This window comes from Coregonus clupeaformis, chromosome 12 (assembly GCF_020615455.1).
Source record: "Coregonus clupeaformis isolate EN_2021a chromosome 12, ASM2061545v1, whole genome shotgun sequence".
NCBI lineage: Eukaryota > Metazoa > Chordata > Actinopteri > Salmoniformes > Salmonidae > Coregonus > Coregonus clupeaformis.
In genome coordinates this window covers 7,296,302-7,320,238 of record NC_059203.1, presented here as the reverse complement: position 1 = coordinate 7,320,238, position 23,937 = coordinate 7,296,302, and the positions used below count along the sequence as shown (strand labels likewise).

The 23,937-nt window shown below is 43.4% G+C and overlaps 1 protein-coding gene across 8 annotated transcripts in view; it reads right to left on the bottom strand.

Annotated features, from left to right (window-relative positions):
• magi1b (membrane associated guanylate kinase, WW and PDZ domain containing 1b) overlaps positions 1–23,937 on the bottom strand; it is a 220,745-nt gene that overhangs the window by 88,156 nt on the left and 108,652 nt on the right. For all 8 annotated transcript variants that reach the window (XM_045223672.1, XM_045223677.1, XM_045223673.1 and 5 more), the window contains exon 2: positions 4,433–4,549. In XM_045223672.1, the coding sequence (XP_045079607.1) occupies positions 4,433–4,549 (117 nt within the window). The remainder of the gene's footprint in view (positions 1–4,432; positions 4,550–23,937) is intronic.

Below are 23,937 nucleotides of genomic sequence, written 5' to 3'. Positions count from 1 at the left end.
ACCTCTCCAACCACCCGACATCTAGGAGAAAGAAATGGTGGATAAATAACAGCAGAAACTGCAGACAAAGCACAGCCCACTTGCCTTGATGCAGAGAGAGGGGGAGCGAGACAGAGCGAAGTAGAGTAGTAGCTACCAGACTGTAGCAGGGGTCCTGCTGATCTCTCTATGCACCGCAGGCAGGCTGAGGCACAAACCCAGAGAGGAGATCTCTGCTGCTGCTGAGCTGATCATAGCGACGAGTGGAAAACAACAGGGGAGAAGAGGGAACAGCAGCAGCAGCTACAGCAGTGGGAGTCAGGAATAAGAGTAGGTATGGGATCGGGAATGAGCGCTAGGCGACCGCAGGGAAGCCGACGGACGCCGGAAGATTGGAGAGGAAAAAGAGGGAGTAGAGGGAGACAGAGGAGACTGAAAAAGAGAGAGAAAAAAAAGAAATAGAGATATAGTGGGCTGTGGTAGTTGGAGGTGGAGGGGGGCTGTGGTGAGGCTAGTGTGAGAAGGCAACAGTGTGATAGGAGGAAAGACAGAAGAGGAGCCAGAGTTATCAAGCTGGTCTTCTATGCTGTAGGAGCTGTTATTTCCCATCCAGAACAACAAAAGGTGTGTAGATCGGCAGAAGGGCAGGCAGGGACACCTGCTGAACTGAACCCTGGCTCTGCTAAGGGAAGGAGGGGGGATACAAAGGACATGGCATCATTTCATTAAAGGCATGTTGTCCAGGACTAAAGTGTCCATCCCATCTAAATCCTATCAGGTCAATCAACACTAATACACTCATACGCTAAGCCAATAGCACTGTCCTATAAGCCAATAAGACTTCCTTCCTACTGTATCTGTCAACTCGTGATAGTACTACACAGTAGAGGTCTACAAGGGTCCACCTAAACCAGAATACCAAAGACCCGAACCGGGTCCGAGCGGGTCCGGGTCCAAAATACAAACTTGTCCATAGGAAGGTCATGTCTGATTGTTATAGGGTCTCGGTTCTATATAACTACAGCTGATAGACTTGAGTGGACCCGGATGGACCCGATCATGGCTCTGCATAACCTGTAGCATATTTATTTTATGCTAATAAGGTGAATTTATTAACCTATAGAAGGCTTAGCCAACATACAAAGATATATTCGTTAACCAGAAGAGCAACTTGGCTGATAAACATGTTTTATTTATTTTGTCACTCGGGTCCAATTGGGTTTGGGTATGATTGTTCTCGAATACCCTTTTTTTTTTTTTGATCAGTTCCGGGTCCATCTTCGGTCGTGTCTACACTTGACACTTACATGCGACTTCTTCTATCAGAATACGAAGATCGTATTGAAAAGACAGGTCTAGACGCACAAAAGTTGCTTTGTGGTCTGATTGTGTTCAGATCTGGCTGACCACTTCAGGTGGTGGTCAGGGATGCATTGTGTGCGGATTTCTCCTCAGTCTGGACGCAATCAGGCTACCGAAAGCGCATACAGTGGGCAACGTCATCAGCACTCCGCCCACAAGTCTCCAGAAAACGTGTGTTTTGAGACCGAGAGGCACCTTTTCATTATAACAATGGAGGAAATACAGTACATTCCTAGCGTGTGAGGAACGTGTTTGCTGGCCTCATAAATGCTAGCCAGCTAGCTAATATTTTGAACAACAATTTATTGTTTGGCTAGAGTTATGCTAATCCATTTGCAATCTCTTTAGCATTGCTTGCTAGCTATTATTATTATCATCATATTTAGCCTATTCCACATTTTGTAGAAAGCATACTGGCATTTGAATATAGCGCAGGAATAGGGAATCCGGACACACTGTGGACACATTTAAATGTAGGTGTACATGCATGATGCATTTGGAATTCCATGAACAGAAATCTATGATCAGAATACTAAAGCTGCATGAGCTGTCAAGTCTAGAAACATTTTTGGACCCAAGAAAACCTCTACTACACAGACTAGGGTTCATTGACAAAACACTTGAGACATACCCAGAGAAAGTTCTCCTCTGTCAGGGTCACGTCCTCATTGTCACCCGTCCCCTGTCAGTCACCCCACCCCCACCCTCCTGCTCTGGTCACTGGCCACCTGGTGGGGCCACCCTCTGGTCAGCCTTTCAAAGCTTCAGCATGTTAACCAAAGAGGCAGCTGCACACACACGCTGTCTGATTACATGAATGATGATAGAGTGGAGTCAAGCATTGTCCTGGAGGTGTGTGTGCGTGTGTGTGTGTGTGTATGTGTATGAGAGCACCATAGAGGAGAGTCTTGAGAGGATGTCCCCAGTCAGGAGTACAGCAGAGCGAGTAGGGTTAGGCCTGGCCGTCTCTGTCCCCCACACTCCTCCATCTGTCACCTCCAGCTGCTTTCTGTCCATTAATCACAGCCTCCTCATGCACACACTAGCTGACCCATGGACACATCTATACCACCACACACCGACCTCGTCTCCAGGGCCTGGAGGGGACCAGCGGAGAAACCAAACCACTGCTGAAAACATAACCAGTCTTGGTGCCCTTTCACCTCCTCTTCCCGCATGTATACTGTGTCTTTTTGGAATAAATTAATCAAATAAATAAATGTAAATCTATTATCTAGGAATGTAAATCTCACCAACAGCCAGGGGGAAACAATCAAAATAATGTTCCTAGCTAGGTATTCCTCTTTTTACGACATATCACAATGTACAAATGGTACACCTTCATGGTGGTATGTTTCAATAGGAGTCAGAGTCAGAGAGAAGAGCTAGGCATTTGGTAATTAAAATGGCCATTATGACCAGACTAGCACAATCCAGGCCTGTCTGGCTGACATATGGCGCACTGGGTAATTCCAATAAAGTCCTGAAGAAAAAGCTCCTGGAATACATAGCAATTTGCGTGAGAGGGTCATGAATAAACTAATTGAAAACCCAATGATGAGAATCATTAGGAAAAAGCCCTGTTAGGACAGTGTTCCCCCTAGGATTTATTTCAGCAGCGGTGGCAAAGTTAGCGTGGGGTACGTGGTTTTTCTTGGCCGTAGAGACATTTTTGCTGTTTTGAAGCACATTTCCTGCAATTCTACACATTTTGCCATGCGCAGAGAGAACATTTTACAGTTTTAAAGCTAATTTCCTGCAATTCTACCTTTTTTGCAATGGGGCCAAGATAAAATTTGCACTGTAGGAGTAGACTATAGGCTGAGCAGGCCTCTTAATGCATACATGATGGTGTATCTGGGGGCATTAGAAAACATGTTTGGATAACAAAGCATTGAAAGAGAGACATGTAATTAACATTGTTGACATGCCCTACTACTCAAGGCCTTGATAATGTAGTAGACCCATTGAATTGTGGGTTGGGTGAAGGGGACTAAAGTAACCTAGCCCAACAAATAAACTATGCTTTATATAACAAATAAACCATGAGTACCCTCCCATGCATTAACGACAGATGCAAAATGGCTGTTGCTAACTACACATCTTTAAAGTTATCATACATTCTATTTCCCTATGCTCTGGGTAGGACTCACTATGTACTATGAGTTGATCGCTCTTCCCTTTCTCTCGCTGTCTGTCTGTGTGTCATGGCCAGCTCATAATTACCAGGGAATTGCATCTCCAATATGAGGAGGATGATAATCCCAGCTGCTGCACAGGGATTGGTCCAAACAGCTGGATTTAGGGTCCACGTGAGAATGGGTAGAACAGGAGAGGGCATTCCTCTATCTATCTATCTGGCCACAGAGAGAAGAGGAGTGAATATCTATCGCAACGTCGCACTATCAGTCCCCCTACGTCACTGGGAAAGGACCCAGCATGCCATAGTGGTGTTAGGACAACTCCACATTATTGACACTGAGAAATATGATACATTAAAAGCCAAAAGGTACCTCTGCATTTCCTTTACACGATCTATACAGGACAACTGGCCCACAGAAAACAGGTCTGAATTCTTGGACATGATGAGTGAAGATGGGCGTGAGGTTCTGATCAAGACGTAGTGCGTTTAATCACTCTGCCTTTTGATCGAGTGGAGGGAGAGCCTCCTGGCCTATCCACCATGGGATGCGCTGGAGCTTCTTGCTCTAATCACATAGTATTGAGAAAAGTAAATATCTGGCTGATTTAATGAATGAAGAGGGTTGAGACATGAGCTCTATATTCATCTGGTTCCATTAGTCAGTGGGAGGAGGAAGGCATCTACTGCGGTCTGTGTGTTGTCTAGTGCTCACGACTCAAATGGTAATAATTTGTATCTTTGAGGGGAAAGAAGCTCCCTTAAAATCTGACAACCATTCAGATGACTAAGAGACATACAGCAACATGAGAATGACTAGTCAAAATCACCAATGTCCAGTGTGAAGCTTCACTAAACAGCACAGAGTCCTTGCAAAGCTACAAACCAATGACATGAAGATGAGGAGGAAGGAGATCATGATGAGAAGAAGATAAAGGGTGTGCTACTCACAAGGCACGGCGTGGCGGTAGAGGTTGTCTCTGATGGTCTGTTGCAGCTCGTGGTCCGGAGAGGACTTCTGGAAGCGCTGGCTCAGATAGTGCTTCAGGTCCTTATTCAGCTTGTTTCCTGTAGACAGCCAGACAAAACAGGAAGACGTGTTAACTACATCACAACACATCACAGGAATATGGATGCCACGTAACAACAACAAATCCAATCAACACGGCTGCCATGCATTTCAAGTGAACACAACTCTCAGTCCATTTTATCACGTCCATAGAAACCAGTCGGACATGAACAGGCATAATATAACTGAGTAGACCAGACTGAGCTCTCTCTCGCTCTCTCCATATCTCTTTCTCTCTGTCTTTGTCTCGTCTGTTTGACACTGCATTGCACACCTTCCATAGTCACTCGGAGGGGTACCTGGCTAGCTCCCTCTCTCCCAGGGTGTAAACAGTCAGTCCTGTAGTCCCAGTGCTGCCTGGTGGCTCAGCCCCCTCCCACGGCTAGGCCATCTGTCTCTCAGACACACAGTGGAAAGGCTAATTATTAGCCGCTAACACAATGCTAGTCAGAGAGAGAGGAGCCAAACACTTACTTCTTGACACGTCACAGTGACACAGTCCCTGGGAGAGCCTACTGTACATCAATGCCAGGCAGCAAGTTCTCACTTCTTACATGTTTGTTTACACACAACATACTAACATTAGCTGTGATATTATCAGCACATGCAGTACCTTCTGAAATGGACCCAGGTTTTTTACAGTGCATTTCTGTATAGGGTGGTGCAATAATGATCCAGTGAGCTCAATGACCAATCCCATCAGAACAAGCAGGAGGACAGAGGGACACTGACCTCCAATAAGATCTATGGTTTTTATTGTGTGTGTGTTTCTGTGCTTCTGTATGATGAAAACCCCTCTGTGTAACTGACAGATACAGTGCCTTCAGAAAGTATTCATACCCCTTGATTTATTCCACATTTTGTTGTCACAGCCTGAATTCAAAATAGATTAATTTCTTTTTTTTCTCTCACCTATCTGCACACAATACTCCATAATGACAAAGTGAAAACATGTTTTTAGCTTTTTTTTTTGGAAAATTTATTGAAAATGAAATAAATAAATATCTCATTTACATGAGTATTCACACCTGAGTCAATACTCAGGTGGTACTCAGTACTGTGTTGTGTTGGATTTGGCCCAAACATAACACTTTGTATTCAGGACAAAAAGTTAATTGAATTTGTTGCAGGATTACTTTATTACCTTGTTGCTAACAGGATGCATGTTTTTGAATATTTTTATTCTGTACAGGCTTCCTTCTTTTCACTCTGTCAATTAGGTTAGTATTGTGGAGTAACTACAATATTGTTGATCCATCCTCAGTTTTCTCCTATCACAGTCATTAAACTCTGTAACTGTTTTAAAGTCACCATGCTCAATGGGATATTCAATGACTGTTTGATTTTTACCCATCTACCAGTAGGTGCCATTCTTTGCGAGGCATTGTAAACCTCCCTGGTCTTTGTGGTTAAATCTGTGTTTGAAATTCACTGCTTGACTGAGGGACCTTACAGGTAATTGTATGTGTGGGGTACAGAGATGAAGCAGTAATTCAAAAATCATGTTAAACATTATTATTGCACTCAGAGTCCATGCAACTTATTATGTGACTTGTTAAGCACATTTTTACTCCTTATCTTATTAAGGCTTGCCATTACAAAGGGGTTGAATACTTATTGACCGAAGACATTTCAGCTTCATTTTTTATAAAATGTGCAAAAAAAATTGAAAAACAACAAATCTAAATGTCATCCATTTTCAATTCAGGCTGTAACAACACTAAATGTGGGAAAAAGTCAAGGGATTGCATTGCCATGGAAACAGTGTGTGCGCACCACTATGCAGGACTACTCTGCTGGTAAATAAAGCCGGAGGCCTCTAATACAATGATTAAGGTAGCTAGCCTAGCACAGACTTCTAGCACACTGCTCTTAGTGTACTGCAATGAAGGCTACTGCGCTCAGCCTTCCAGTCATGCAAGACCCTCCCTCCACATCTCCTCTCCTGCTGTGACAGATACCCATCATCAGTGTCTCCTCCACTGTGTTAAAGTTAATGGCCTTCCCTCAAACTCATCCTGTCCTTCTCTGTCCTCTGGCCTTTGGGCCCAGCCACTGGAAAGTGTCAACTGCTTTGATGCTCTGAGATCTGCATGAATGATAACATTATTTTCCCCCATTGAAAACCTCCTACAGCTGTGTGTGTGCCCTCTACCATATGCCTTCTCTGGAAGTAAAGTCTGGCTTTGGCCCACCCTCTCCCATCCAGGCATATCATTGTGTCTTAATCCCTAAAACAGTTTACTCAGGCCAATGGATAGTCTCAGCCACACAAACTGGACAGTTCCAGCAGCAGTCTGACCTCCATGGCAGACCCCCAGCTAGCCTGCCAGCCTGCCCGTCTGAGCCCTGGGCAATCACCACTCCAAGATCCAACCAACAGAAGACATACAAGGGCTAGGGAGGAGAAGAGGGGAGGGGAGGGCCAAGGGAACAAGAGGAGTGAGAATCTTTATAGAGGCATTGTTTTGGACATGGGATATGGCATTTTCTACATCCAAATCAATTCAGTTGAATTGACAATTATGTGGTATTGTGTGTAGATTGATGAGGATTTTAATTTATTTAATCAATTTTAGAATAAGGCTGTAACGTAACAAAATGTGGAAAGTGTCAAAGGATCTGAATACTTTCCGAATGCACTGCAATATCGGCGCTTTATCTGTGGAATAAAGACTAATACAAATATTTCTGTGAAAGGCTAATATCGGCCAATGATATCGGTCAACCGATTTATCTGTCGGGCTCTACTGAAGATGATATCAAATGGCAAACAGGAGCACACACAAACAGGTACATTCACATACTCAACATACTGTGTGTATACATACAGTGAGGGAAAAAAGTATTTGATCCCCTGCTGATGTTGTACGTTTGCCCACTGACAAAGAAATTATCAGTCTATAATTTTAATGGTAGGTTTATTTGAACAGTGAGAGACAGAATAACAACAACAAAATCCAGAACAACGCATGTCAAAAATTGTATAAATTGATTTGCATTTTAATGAGGGAAATAAGTATTTGACCCCCTCTCAATCAGAAAGATTTCTGGCTCCCAGGTGTCTTTTATACAGGTAACGAGCTGAGATTAGGAGCACACTCTTAAAGGGAGTGCTCCTAATCTCAGTTTGTTACCTGTATAAAAGACACCTGTCCACTGAAGCAATCAATCAATCAGATTCCAAACTCTCCACCATGGCCAAGACCAAAGATCTCTCCAAGGATGTCAGGGACAAGATTGTAGACCTACACAAGGCTGGAATGGGCTACAAGACCATCGCCAAGCAGCTTGGTGAGAAGGTGACAACAGTTGGTGCGATTATTTGCAAATGGAAGAAACACAAAAGAACTGTCAATCTCCCTCGGCCTGGGGCTCCATGCAAGATCTCACCTCGTGGAGTTGCAATGATCATGAGAACGGTGAGGAATCAGCCCAGAACTATACGGGAGGATCTTGTCAATGATCTCAAGGCAGCTGGGACCATAGTCACCAAGAAAACAATTGGTAACACACTACGCCGTGAAGGACTGAAATCCTGCAGCGCCCGCAAGGTCCCCCTGCTCAAGAAAGCACATATACAGGGCCGTCTGAAGTTTGCCAATGAACATCTGAATGATTCAGAGGAGAACTGGGTGAAAGTGTTGTGGTCAGATGAGACCAAAATCGAGCTCTTTGGCATCAACTCAACTCGCCGTGTTTGGAAGAGGAGGAATGCTGCCTATGGCCCCAAGAACACCATCCCCACTGTCAAACATGGTGGTGGAAACATTATGCTTTGGGGGTTTTTCTACTAAGGGGCCAGGACAACTTCATCGCATCAAAGGGACGATGGACAGGGCCATGTACCGTCAAATCTTGGGTGAGAACCTCCTTCCCTCAGCAGGGGCATTGAAAATTGGTTGTGGATGGGTATTCCAGCATGACAATGACCCAAAACACACGGCCAAGGCAACAAAGCAGTGGCTCAAGAAGAAGCACATTAAGGTCCTGGAGTGGCCTAGCCAGTCTCGAGACCTTAATCCCATACAAAATCTGTGGAGGGAGCTGAAGGTTCGAGTTGCCAAACGTCAGCCTCAAAACCTTACTGACTTGGAGAAGATATGCAAAGAGGAGTGGAACAAAATCCCTCCTGAGATGTGTGCAAACCTGGTGGCCAACTACATGAAACGTCTGACCTCTGTGATTGCCAACAAGGGTTTTGCCACCAAGTACTAAATCATGTTTTGCAGAGGGGTCAAATACTTATTTCCCTCATTAAAATGCAAATCAATTTATAACATTTTTGACATGCATTTTTCTGGATTTTTTTGTTGTTATTCTGTCTCTCACTGTTCAAATAAACCTACCATTAAAATTATAGACTGATCACTTCTTTGTCAGTGGGCAAATGTACAAAATCAGCAGGGGATCAAATACTTTTTTCCCTCACTGTATGCACGCACACACCTTTAGAAAGTGCTTGTTCAGCTGACTTCATGAGTCATTGACCGCAGAGAGCCCAGCGTGAGATGAGAGGTAGCACCATCTCCTTGAGCTAATCACTAATGGCCTACATAATTTGCCTGCTGCTAGAAGACAAGGGCAGCCAGCATCTCTCAGAGTCTGTATCTCAGCTGGTAGGAACAGTCCATTGGCATCACTACATTATGGGAGGACAGGACAATCTGTACAGTAGCATGACAACAAAGGGATTGGAAAGCTGACATGGCCTGCTATGTAAGACCAGGTCAACCTGCTGTTAGCCTCTGTCTGACATCAAGCTGCTACACTTCTGAGGATCCTACAACAGGGTCAGTATGCCAGTAGGGCTAATAAGCTAGCTAGACTAGCTTCCTTGTTCCAGACCTTAACAGTACACACCCTAACAACCATGGCCCAGATAATGGTCCATTCAGCTGTATCATCAATAAACCCAAAACCTTCTTCATTACAAAACATAGCTTCAGGTCAGCAGGTCACCACTATCCTCTCCTTAACTCCATAGTCCTAGTTGGGCTGTCAGGCCCAACAAACCAAACTGGGGAGAAATAATCCCATGAACTGGTCCTGTGTTGATAGGAGCTACAGTTTGACTGTACCTAAACACACAGTCACTGAGCTAACGGAGAGATGGTAATCCATGTAATCACTGTTCCTCTCCACTTCTTTGTGACTACTGCTATTCTGCCAATGACAAGAGCCCAGTCACATGACCTGAATCACAAACCACATGATATGAGATCTTAAATATCTGTCTAGGCTTTTTGTAAACCACACACTTTGTTCTAATAGTTTCAATCTGGCCTGCAGAGAGCTGGGGGTAGCGGTAATAGTGAGAGGCAACAGTTGGTCCCCCAAATCCCTCCTCAAACAGATAATTAGTGAATAGATTTCCTCCAAACAGAGCCCACCTGGCAGAGATCTCCGTAAGCCCCCCCAACAGTGGGCAGGCTTTTACTATGGACACACAACTACAGTATCCTCTGTCTCGTCTGGCTGAGACACGATGTACTGGTGTTGAATGCAGAAATGGCTAATTATACAATGAACTCTTCAGCATGTTAATCTCAAAATTTGTTCTGCTAAGTGTGTCCTCTGGATAACCTAATGAAGCAAGGTTAATCACTGGCTCATTAATTAATTAAAGGAGCAGCAGTGGGATGGAGCTAGGCTACATGGAGGAGGTACAGTGGCTTGCGAAAGTGTTCACCCACCTTGGCATTTTTCCTATTTTGTTGCCTTACAACCTGGAATTAAAATGGATTTATTGCGGATTTGTATCATTTAATTTACCCAACATACCTACTACTTTGAAAATGCAAAATCATTTTTTTGTGAAACAAACAAGAAATAAGACAAAAAACTGAAAACTTGAGCGTGCATAACTATTCACCCCCCCCAAAGTCAATACTTTGTAGAGCCACCTTTTGCAGCAATTACAGCTGCAAGTCTCTTGGGGTATGTCTCTATAAGCTTGGCACATCTAGCCACTGGGATTTTTGCCCATTCTTCAAGGCAAAACTGCTCCAGCTCCTTCAAGTTGGTTGGGTTCCGCTGGTGTAAAGCAATCTTTAAGTCATACCACAGACTCTCAATTGGATTGAGGTCTGGGCTTTGACTAGGCCATTACAATACATTTAAATGTTTCCCCTTAAACCACTCGAGTGTTGCTTTAGCAGTATGCTTAGGGTCATTGTCCTGATGGAAGGTGAACCTCCGTCCCAGTCTCAAATCTCTGGAAGACTGAAACAGGTTTCCCTCAAGAATTTCCCTGTATTTAGCGCCATCCATCATTCCTTCAATTCTGACCAGTTTCCCAGTCCCTGCCGATGAAAAACATACCACAGCATGATGCTGCCACCACCATGCTTCACTGTGAGGATGGTGTTCTCGGGGTGATGAGAGGTGTTGGGTTTGCGCCAGACATAGCGTTTTCCTTGATGGCCAAAAAGCTAAATTTTAGTCTCATCTGACCAGAGTACCTTCTTCCATATGTTTGGGGAGTCTCCCACATGCCTTTTGGCGAACACCAAACGTGTTTGCTTATTTTTTTTTCTTTAACTCTTCCGTAAAGCCCAGCTCTGTGGAGTGTACGGCTTAAAGTGGTCCTATGGACAGATACTCCAATCTCCGCTGTGGAGCTTTGCAGCTCCTTCAGGGTTATTGGTCTCTTTGGTCTCTTTGTTGCCTCTGATTAATGCCCTCCTTGCCTGGTCCGTGAGTTTTGGTGGGCGGCCCTCTCTTGGCAGGTTTGTTGTGGTGCGATATTCTTTCAATTTTTTAATAATGGATTTAATGGTGCTCCGTGGGATGTTCAAAGTTTCTGATATTTTTTTATAACCCAACCCTGATCTGTACATCTCCACAACTTTGTCGCTGACCTGTTTGGAGAGCTCCTTGGTCTTCATGGTGCCGCTTGCTTGGTGGTGCCCCTTGCTTAGTGGTGTTGCAGACTCTGGGGCCTTTCAGAACAGGTGTATATATACTGAGATCATGTGACAGATCATGTGACACTTAGATTGCACACAGGTGGACTTTATTTAACTAATTATGTGACTTCTGAAGGTAATTGGTTGCACTAGATCTTATTTAGGGGCTTCATAGCAAAGGGGGTGAATACATATGCACGCACCACTTTTCTTATTTTTTTAAACAAGTTATTTTTTTCATTTCACTTCACCAATTTTGACTATTTTGTGTATGTCCATTACATGAAATCCAAATAAAAAACATTTAAATTACAGGTTGTAATGCAACAAAATAGGAAAATGCCTAGGGGGATGATTACTTTTGCAAGGCACTGTATACCTTGACCCTAACCACTGGTCCTGGATCAGATATATTTTACCACCCGTGATTCTTAAGGTTAGGATCAGGGATAATCTGATCCTAGATCAGGGCCTTCATTACCAGCAGCTGAAATCTCCCTCAGCGTTAGTCTCCGCTGGGATCCCAAATTATACTGTTATTTAATGAGAGAGAGTTCTCACTACACTAAAGGCATGGTCATCACGGCCATCAGGGCTCCCAGTCAATAAACATTATCCTGGTATTGACTTACCTCATACCTGCCTGCCTGTCACTCACCACTCTGACAGACAGAACATGCATCCCGTTCACGAAAATGGTTCGCTCCTACAGACAGTGAGTCACTTGGCTGTGCCTTGTTATATAAAACAGGCAGACAGGCATCGAGGCATTCAGGTACTGTTCGATTGAACGTTAGAATGGGCAAAACAAATTACCTAAGTAACTTTGAGCATGGTATGATCGGCGGTGTCAGGCGCGCCGGCTTCAGTATCTCAGAAACGTCCGGCCTCTTGGGAATTTCACGTATGACAGTGTCTAGGGTTTACATAGAATAGTGTGACAAACAAAAAACATCCTGTCAGCGGCAGACTAGTGGGCAAAAACAGCTCGTTGATGAGAGGTCGAAGAAGAACGGCAAGAATCGTACAAGCTAACAGGCGGGCCACAAACAGGCAAATAACTGCGCAGTACAACAGTGGTGTGCAGAACGACATCTCGGAATGAATAACTCGTCAGTCCTTGTCACGGATTGGCTGTTCCAGCAGACGACCACACCGGGTTCCACTTATATCAGATAGGAAGCGGCTCCAGTGGGCACACGACCACCAACACTGGACAATTGTGGAGTGGAAAAACATTGCCTAGTCCGTTGCATCCCGGTTCCTGTTGCGTCTTGCTGATGGCAGTTAGGATTTGGCGTAAGTAGCATGAGACCATGGCCCCATCCTGCTTGGTGTCAACGGTACAGGCTGGTGGCAGTGGTGTAATGGTGTGGGGAATGTTTTCCTGGCACACGTTAGGTCCCTTGATACCAATTGAGGAACATTTCCATGCCCGAAGAATTCAGGCTGTTCTGGAGTCAAAGGGGGGTGGTCTGAGCCGTTACTAGATGGGTACCTAATAAACTGGCCACTGAGTATATGGTTTCAACTCTGAATGACAAAACATGCATCATACTTATTGAATTATTGAGATAGTGATAAGCACATTGTAAATAAGTGTACTACTCCCTTTTCTTCTCCCCTTCCTCTAGGCCTGTCTCTGTGTCCCTCCTTCCATTTCTCGGCTCAACACTGCCCTCTGCGTTCCACTTCATTAGGCCTCTCTTGCGTCACCGCTGGGCCCCGTCACCATGGCAACGCCAGTGGGATTAGCATGCATACTGCAGTGGCGACAGACAGCAAGCCTGGTCTGCTGCCCCCAACTGGACCATTGGAAAACTACACAAACACAGACAGTTTTTGGTACAACCCTAATGAATTTCTGGTAAAGTCTCAGGTGCAAACTACTACCTCCACTGAAAAGGAATCATTGTATAGCTGACCTGAAGCCACACACTAAGGGATAATAATATAATTGTCCATTCCACTACATGTGTTCATAACCACACACCTCCTTCCACCAGGGGTGATTCATCAAGGACACACACCAGACTGGCAAAGGGAACACAGCCCTATAATCAATTCTTATATAAGGATCTAAGGGATTCAGCTACTGTAACATTGTGACTACATGTTTGGGTATGGATGTGGGTACACAGACCTGCGAGGGACTGTGGCCCCTCATGATGAGTTCAGATGTTTTGTGGCCCTCACCCCCATCAAAGTTGCCCATCCCTGGTCTACACTGAAACACACAACACATGGCTGCTGATATACACAGCTGTATTATTGATGGATTTGTTTACTCTTGTTGGGGAAAATGTAGTCATAGAATGTCACCTTAAATCCAAGACCTGGGGTGGAGGTGTAGAGAGAGAGAGGGATTCTATCATTTTTAGTTTAAATTATTTATTGTTTAACTGAGGCCATGGACACACAACACAAGCCTTGGATCGGCAGATGAGGAATGGCAAACATGACCGAGTAATTTATAGGTTGTTATTAATAAAACGTCACAATACAGTGCAGAGATTTGGCTGCTGGGGGGCAGGAGACATCGGCCTCGTCCTGGTAAAGTAGTCAGTCAGAGTTCTGTCATCACCACTATAGATGGCAAGAAAATCTAACAATATTTGGATATAGCCATCTAGTTTATCCCCGAAAGTTAGCTTGTTAACTAGCCTTATTGACGTGATCTGTTATTAGCTAACTAGCTAGCCAATTTGACGTAGTCCATCAATCAATGTAGCCTAGCTATCATGTCTGTCAGCAGCAATCGTGATTAAACACTCTTAAAAACAATGTTGAAAAGGGGATAATGTTTGCCAACTTTGCTAGGTAAGCCTACGTTGGTTGGGGGAAAAAGTACATTAGGTCTACTTACCACTATGTTTAGCCAACTGTACAAAGTTTCTACCGGTAGCTTGCAAAGTAAGCATTATCAGCTAACAGTACAACTGCAAATGCACACTTTTGATGCTTGACAGGCAGAACGCCCACAAAGGATGGGAAATTAACCTAAACCACAAATACTTGTCAGGTATAGTTGTATTTTTTTGATGTATTTTACCCCCTTTTTCGATCTTGTCTCATCGCTGCAACTCCCCAACGGGCTCTGGAGGCGAAGGTCGAGTCATGCGTCCTCCGAAACCCACCAAAGCACTTCTTAACACCCGCCCACTTAACCCGGAAGCCAGCCGGACCAATGTGTCGGGGGAAACACAGTTCAACAGCCTGCAGGCACCTAGCCCGCCACAAGGAGTCGCTAGAGCACGATGAGCCAAGTAAAGCCCCCCCGGCCAAACCCTCCTTTAACCCAGACAACGCTGGGCCAATTGTGCGCCGCCCTATGGGTAAATAGACAACTACGAAGAATATACAGTACCAGTCAAAAGTTTGGACACACCTGCTCATTCCAGGGTTTTTCTTTATTTTTTACTATTTCTACATTGTAGAATAATAGTGAAGACATCAAAACTATGAAATAACACATGTGGAATCATGTAGTAACCCAAAAATTGTTCAACAAATTAAAACATATTTTACTTTAGAGATTCTTCAAATGAAGCCACCCTTTGCATTGATGACAGCTTTACACACTCTTGGCATTCTCTCAACCAGCTTCATGAGGTAGTCACCTGGAATGCATTTCAATTAACAGGTGTGTCTTGTTAAAAGTTAATTTGTGGAATTGATTTCCTTCTTAATGTGTTTGAGCCAATCAGTTGTGTTGTGACAAGGTAGGGGTGGTATACAGAAGATCGCCCTATTTGGTAAAAGACCAAATCCATTATGGCAAGAACAGCTCAAATAAGCAAAGAGAAACAACACTCCATCATTACTTTCAGACATGAAGTTCAGTCAATCCGGAAAATGTCAGGAACTTTTAAAGTTTGTTCAAGTGCAGTTGCAAAAACCATCAAGCACTATGATGAAACTGGATCTCATGAGGACCGCCACAGGAAAGGAAGACCCAGAGTTACCTCTGCTGCAGAGGATAAGTTCATTAGAGTTAACTGCACCTCAGATTGCAACCCAAATAAATGCTTCACAGAGTTTAAGTAACAGACACATCTTAACATCAACTGTTCAGAGGAGACTGCGTGAATCAGGCCTTCATGGTCGAATTGCATTAGACCGGTGGAAATCTGTCCTTTGGTCTGATGAGTCCAAATTTGAGATTTTTGGTTCCAACCGCCGTGTCTTTCTGAGACGCAGAGTAGGTGAACGGAAGATCTCAGCATGTGTGGTTCCCACCGTAAAGCATGGAGGAGGAGGTCTGATGGTGCTTTGCTGATGACACTGTCAGTGATTTATTTAGAATTCAAGGCACACTTAACCAGCATGGCTACCACAGCATTCTGCAGCAATACGCCATCCCATCTGGTTTGCGCTTAGTGGGACTATCATTTGTTTTTCAACAGGACAATGACCCAAAACACACCTCCAGGCTGTGTAAGTGCTATTTGACCAAGAAGGAGTGATGGAATGCTGCATCAGATGACCTGGCCTCCACAATCACCCAACCTCAACCCAATTGAGATGGTTTGGGGTGAGTTGGACCGCAGAGTCCTTCAAGACTGTTGGAAAAGCATTCCTCATGAAGCTGGTTGAGAGAATGCCAAGAGTGTACAAAGCTGTCATCAAGGCAAAGGGTGGCTACTTTGAAGAATCTCAAATATAAACAATATTTTGATTTGTTGAACACTTTTTTGGTTACTACATGATCCCATATGTGTTATTTCATAGTTTTGATGTCTTCACTATTATTCTACAATGTAGAAAATAGTTTTAAAAAAATAAAGAAAAACCCTGGAATGAGTAGGTGTGGCCAAACTTTTGACTGGTACTGTATTGCTAAAATAATGATTGTACTTAAAATCATGATGAGTATATCTAAACGTTAAATCATTATTGTCTGTATTTGAACTTGATGGTTTGCACACTCCCCTTGGAACAGAGTATGGAACAGCCACTCCCCTTATAGTCTCTGTGTAACATTCCTTCAGGGAGTTGATTTTTGGTTTTTGTATGTTCTTTTCATGCACTTTAGATCTTAAGTTATTTTTTAAGTTGAGACTTTATTGGACAGTCCGTTTTTTCCCCCATTTCAATGAATGTATCCCTTTTGTCTATTTTAAAGCACCTTGGTTTATTTTCTTGTCATCAGTAGTAATTTTGAGTGATAAAACCTTACATTCTAATCCCTAATCAGTTGTCTCTTGTTGCCTGTTAGGTCATCCCTGACAGTACAGTGTAGATTGATTGGTGGGTGGGGTTATTCTGGAAGTAATTAACTCTCCATCATACAGCCCTCCTTATTGATAGGTCCCATTAAGACCTAGTGCGGGCATTCCTCTCCTCTGACAGCAACACTGATTGGCTCCCAGATTTAAACCAGGTCCCCAGGCTACAGGGGCCACTGCAAAGAGAGAGATATAAAGAGCGAGAGAGAGAGACAGGGAGGGAGGAAGAAAGAAAGAGGCAAGGACACAGGGGGAGGGTGGAAAGGAGGACATAACTTCAAGGAGAGGTAGAGAGTGTAGAAGAGATGGAAACTGAGAAAATTAAAGAGAAGTAAAGAGTTAGAGAGAGAATTGTGCATGCTCAGCATGTTTAGCCATGGCCTTGGTCTGTCTGAGGGGAGAAATTAAGACCGAAGCTGGTTGGAAGGTCTCTCAGTTCACGGGTACACACACGCACACTATTTACTGTAAAGATTCTCTGAGATAAAGATATTTCACACTGTATCACATGCATGGACTGTGACTGAGGGTGTGTTAATAATGCAGATAGAGAAGTGAATAGTCAGTGATCACGTTCTTCAACAGGTAGGTATGCTGATATGACTGGTCCAAACACCCACGGTGTGAGGATGACAGGTGTGGTGTGATACCTTGATTTTTCCTGTTTAGCATCTCCTTGGATGAAATTACTTAAGGCTTATTGTCTCCTGGCACTTCTCTCCCTCCCTCTCAACCTGTTCCACTCCCACCCTCCCTCCTTCACTCCCTCTTTTTGTTCTGTCTCTCTCTATGGGGTAAATGGGTGACTGCTAGGGTTGAATTAAAGGTTGTTTGATAAAGCTCCTCAGTCCACAGTGTGAAAATATTGGAACCTAGCGGGCTCTGCTCCCTGTGGTCCAGAGAGAGATAGAGAGAGAGAGACGGACAGCGAGAGACACCCTGTGATTACTCTGCAGAAGCATCATTCAACCTCATCATGGATTCATACAGACTTCTCATTGGCCACGAGAGATGACTTATTTGACTAATCAAATCACAGTCTCCCAAGTCTGTGTGCCCATGTGCATAGTCAGTGGAGTTTAGTTAGTAGTACCAGTTTTCAGCTCTGCCACCAGGGGGCAGATGTCACTCAACGTCACCTAGACGTGTACCTACTCTGATAAAGACATCAATGCAGTGCAGTAATCAGAGGCCTCTGGTCTCCTTAATTAGCCTCTCTGATTATAATCATTATGTTCCTCACAACAGACACACAGATCAAATAGCCAGGTCAGCTTTTGAGATGATCTAAAGCACAAGACGGAAGACAAAGATTGAATTACCACTTCTGAGACCACTACGTTACAGCCTTGATCTCAAGGTTTAGCAAAACAGGACATTGGTTCATGTTGACGATATCAAGGACCTGCTACAATAGTCTCACAATCATCCTTCCCCTTCTATCCTTTTGAATCTTGCCCAAGCTTTATACAGGGCATACCTCTATGCCCCCTATCCTTTCTAACCCTCCTCCTTTCCCCTCCTTACATAGTATCTTATTAATCCCAAATCTCTCTTCTTCTCTTTCCTCAAGCACACCGCTCACATCAACCATCCCTCCAACCATACTTCTCTTATCTGATAATTTCCCTCCCCTCCACCCTCTTCCTCTTCCTCTTCCTCTGACCCTTGGAGCGGGCACAACTGACCCACTTTCCTGCCCCTGTGACGGTGCTGCTGAGTCAGAGATGGCCAGGATGTTACACACACACACACACACACACCAGGGTGGATGGAGAGAGACAATATCCACGTCACAGACCCACATTTGCACACATCACATCTGCTCTACAGTCTAATTTTAGTTACACACACACACACACACACTTTCCAAGCTGTACAGCAGCATAGGCTATGGGAATAGTGACATAATTAGAAGAGACATTGAATAACAAGAGGAGGAGAGAGAGAGAAAGAGACACACAAATATGCAAGCGCATCCTGTGCCACACCTAGTGTATAACAGATCCTCTCTATCAACCCATTGGCCTGCTCAGCAACATCATCCATCTCCCAGGGAGCAGGAACAATGATCCTTATCAGAACAGTACTGCAGATGCTCCATCAAAATGTCTCCATCTCCACAGACTGGTAGGGCCACATTACTGCTCAGCCCTGCTATTTATCAGGCTCACCACACACACGGACACTGACTGGGAGTGTGTGTGTCCTGTCTGTTACCATGCAGTGTCAACCCTCTCTCTCCTAGAGCAGTGTTTTCTTCTGACCACTGGGTCCTGGGGGACTGGTTTACAGACAGTGACAAGACAGGGAGGACAGTTAGTGGATGGAATAGGAGTCACAGCCAGAAGCCTTGTTTTAGAGCTGCTTTACTGCTCTGTCTCTGTGACTCGACATGGACACGCACGTAAACAGTTGAATGTGGAGCTGTCAGAACCAGATCTGTACGACATGGCTGTGGAACAGTCAGTACCAGTTAGTTACAGGCTGATTCTGGGTCAGTGTCAGAGAACAGCCTTGCGGCGTGGCCAGGTTCACAGACAACAACTGGCTCCTTTAACAAAGACTGCAGTTGGAGTGATCTCAGACCAGCAGGGGGAGTCTGATTACAGTTTTTCTCAATCGCGTAAAAGCATTTTTTGGAACAATGTGTCTATTTTCAAAACATAGTCCACAAGACACAGAACTGGTGGTCTTTTCCAAAACAGTAAATGCGTTCTCAAATTGTAGTTGAGTTCTCCAAATATAAATACATTTATCAACTAGGGTCTAAGCTACAATATATGTGAATATGAAAATAATCTGAGTTAATGTGTTTTTCGATAATTGACATTATAGGTTAAAAAAAATAATAATCAGCATGCATATAGGGAAGGGCACTCAACTTGACTCAGATGACTGATGATTGGCTAAAATAAGTGGATAATAAGATGATAGTTGGAGCTGTATTTTTTAAATACAGTGCAGCATTTGATGTTATTGATCATAATTGAAGAAAAACTAACTTGTTATGGCTTTACATTACCTGCCATCACATGGTTGGATGGTTACTTATCCAATAGAACACAGAGAATATTATTCAATGGAAGCTTCTTTAACATAAGATATGTACAGTGCGGTATCCCTCAGGGCATTTGCCTTGGGCCATTACTCTTCTCTATGTTTACAAATTATTTGCCACTTGTCTTACAAGAAGCTAAAATGACTACGTATGCTGATGATTGCATACTCTACACATCAGCACCTACAGCCAATGAGCTCACTGAGACTCTTAGCAAGGTGTTACAGTCAATGTCAGAATGGGTAATTAAAAATAAACTGGTCTTAAATACATCTAAAACCAAAAGCTTTGTATTTGCATTAAAGCATTCTCTTAGACCTAAACCTCAACTGGAGGAGTTGTGCATAAAGGGTGTGACCATTGAACATGTTGAAGAAGCTGAACTCCTAGGAGTAACATTGGATGGTCAGTTATTATGGTCAAGTAATATTGACAAAGTTGTTGTGAAGATGGGAAGAGGTATGTCAACTGTACTAGTTGATCAGGCTCTGATCTTGTCCCATCTTGATTACTGTCCGGTAATAAACTCAGCAAAAACAGAAATGTCAATTTTTCAGGACCCTGTCTTTCAAAGGTAACTCGTAAAAATCCAAATAACTTCACAGATCTTCATTGTAAAGGGTTTAAACACTGTTTACCATGCTTGTTCAATTAACCATAAACAATTAATGAACATGCACCTGTGGAACGGACGTTAAGACACTAACAGCTTACAGACGGTAGGCAATTACAGTCACAGTTATGAAACCTTAGGACACTAAAGAGGTCTTTCTACTGACTCTGAAAACCACCAAAAGAAAGATGCCCATGGTCCCTGCTCATCTGCGTGAACGTGCCTTAGGCATGCTGCAAGGAGGCATGAGGACTGCAGATGTGGCCAGGGCAATAAATTGCAATGTCCGTACTGTGAGAAGCCTAAGACAGCGCTACAGGGAGACAGGACGGACAGCTGATCGTCCTCGCAGTGGCAGACCATGTGTAACAACACCTGCACAGGATCGGTACATCCGAACATCACACCTGCGGGACAGGTACAGGATGGCAACAACAACTGCCCGAGTTACACCAGGAACGCACAATCCCTCCATCAGCGCTCAGACTGTCCGCAATAGGCTGAGAGAGGCTGGACTGAGGGCTTGTAGGCCTGTTGTAAGGCAGGTCTTCACCAGACATTACCGGCAACAACGTCGCCTATGGGCACAAACCCACCGTCGCTGGACCAGACAGGACTGGCAAAAAGTGCACTTCATTGATGAGTCGCGGTTTTGTCTCACCAGGGGTGATGGTCGGATTCGCATTTATCATCGAAGGAATGAGCGTTACACCGAGGCCTGTACTCTGGAGCGGGATCGATTTGGAGATGGAGGGTCTGTCAGGGGCGGTGTGTCACAGCATCATCGGACTGAGCTTGTTGTCATTGCAGGCAATCTCAACGCTGTGCGTTACAGGGAAGACATCCTCCTCCCTCAGGTGGTACCCTTCCTGCAGGCTCATCCTGACATGACCCTCCAGCATGACAATGCCACCAGCCATACTGCTTGTTCTGTGCGTGATTTCCTGCAAGACAGGAATGTCAGTGTTCTGCCATTGCAAGCGAAGAGCCCGGATCTCAATCCCATTGAGCACGTCTGGGACCTGTTGGATCGGAAGGTGAGTGCTAGGGCCATTCCCCCCAGAAATGTCAGGGAACTTGCAGGTGCCTTGGTGGAAGAGTGGGGTAACATCTCACAGCAAGAACTGGCAAATCTGGTGCAGTCCATGAGGAGGAGATGCACTGCAGTACTTAATGCAGCTGGTGGCCACACCAGATACTGACTGTTACTTTTGACCCCCCCTTTGTTCAGGGACACATTATTCAATTTCTGTTAGTCACATGTCTGTGGAACTTGTTCAGTTTATGTCTCAGTTGTTGAATCTTGTTATGTTCATACAAATATTTGCACAGTTAAGTTTGCTGAAAATAAACACAGTTGACAGTGAAAGGACGTTTCTTTTTTTGCTGAGTTTATGTTCAGGTGCAGCATAGAAAGACCTAGCAAAGTTGCAGCTGGCTCAAAACAAAGCATCACGCCTTGCCCTTAACTGCACACACAGAACTAACATCAACAACATGCATGATAGTCTTTCATGGTTGAGGACAAATGTAATACTTCTCTTCTTTTAAAGAAACATTTGTGTGTTGAAAACCACTTGTATAATCTATTTGCATACACTTCAAAAAGACATACATACCCCACCAGACCTGCCACTATGAGTTTCTTCACGGTACCCAAACCAAAAACAGATTTAATGCGTTGCTCAGTTCTGTATAGAGCCATGTCACAGTGGAATGCTCTGCCAACAGAGGTTAAAGCTAGTTTAGCTTTAAAACAGATTTTTTTGTAAAACATATTGTATCCCAATGCCTCTCCCATTTCTAAAGATCTAATTTAACAGTACTGCATTTAAGAATAAGAATATATGTATAGCGTGTTAATTGTATCGTTGTTGTCTCTTGGTGTCTTTCCAATATATAACTCTTATTAATTATTATTTTTTAAATGTAATGTAATATCTTATGTTCTTCTTCTCTATAACTGCATGTGCAGTAGGTAATGGGGATCTTAATAAACTAAACTCATGACATCGTTTAGGTAGGCTATTTAATAATAATAATAATAATAATAATAATAAAAGTCTAAACCCGATTTCCCCAAATGTTATTTCGCTACCAAATGTGTTTTATTAACATAATTTATATGAACCCTCAATTTAATTATACATATTCTCTTTTACAGAAAGTGATTTGATCAATTGATAGTGACAGAACCATACATTGTATAAGATTACTTTTCAAGCAAAGTACAATTTTTTTGACTCCTCGACTTTAGAAGGTCGTAGCTCAGCATCTGAATGTCGTAGATATTCCAATGTGCATCACAGTCACGTCTTCCTCTGGCATTTTACCACTTTTTTCTGGCGTAAAGCATTGTGGATTTAAACAATCGTGAATAGTATATATAAAAAAATAAAGGAAGGTTCCCCCCTCCTGAAATGTTGGCACCCCATATGGGCGGAGCACCCCCTACGTTGGGAAACCCTGTTTTAGTAGACTTTCCATTGGTGCACAGAAACACAATCCACAATAGAAATAACGAAAGGTGAATACAAGGAACACAACTCATACGAATGTAAAGGCCTCAATCCACACCAAAGCAAAGCTCTAAAAAGGAAGGTCACAATGTTGGAGATGATGACTTAAGAGTAGAGCCGGGACGATACCAGTATTGCAATATTTTTTCCATGCCAAAAATAAAAACACGAAGCAGAACAAACTTTTTGGTCCTTTAAAAACTTGCTGTTTGTAAAATATTGTGTGCTTTAGCTTGGAAAATAAATAAATGTGACTGGATGACAACAATGTTTATTTCCAACATTATGGCTGTTTTCCTATAGAAGTTAAATCCTATTCATGTTTTGTTTCATTGCCACAAAACTAACAAGTATTGTGATACTGGTATCGTCCTGGCCCTACTTAGGAGTAACCCAAAGTTATTGTACTTAGAAGTAACCCAACTTCATTCTCTGCATGTTTCCGCAATACTGTAAAAAATCTCAAATTTGACAGTTCCAATTGCCCAGATCTGGTATGGTATGACACTTTTATTTTTTATTTTTTTTGTTCACCTTTATTTAACCAGGTAAGCCAGTTGAGAACAAGTTCTCATTTACAACTGCGACCTGGACACTGATGGGGTGATTTAGAATTTCGTGCAATAGTATTTACTGATTGCCGGAAACAGTGAACACAATGGTACACATTTCTCTTCTGATGAAAACAATGTGTTAATATTCTGTGAACAAAACACATAACAGTGAATTTTGTATTCACTGATGACATTTGTATTTCAAGTTTTGGAAAAGATGGTCAGGTACAAAAGCAAGAAAATTATCCTGTAAATGTATTTAAGCACTTGATCATTGCTGTCCTGCTATATACACGTTTCAACACAGATCCCAAAATTGCTTGTACTCGATTGAGAAAAACTGTAACACATCACAGCAATCGATGGAGTTAATTGTGTGTGTGTGGACAGATTGTAACATGGCACAGCTCCTCTCCTAATCTCCATCATTCATTCATGTGATCTCACTGTGACTAAATGCTTTCATGGTGAGAACACACTCTACTCCTCCATACCAGAGAT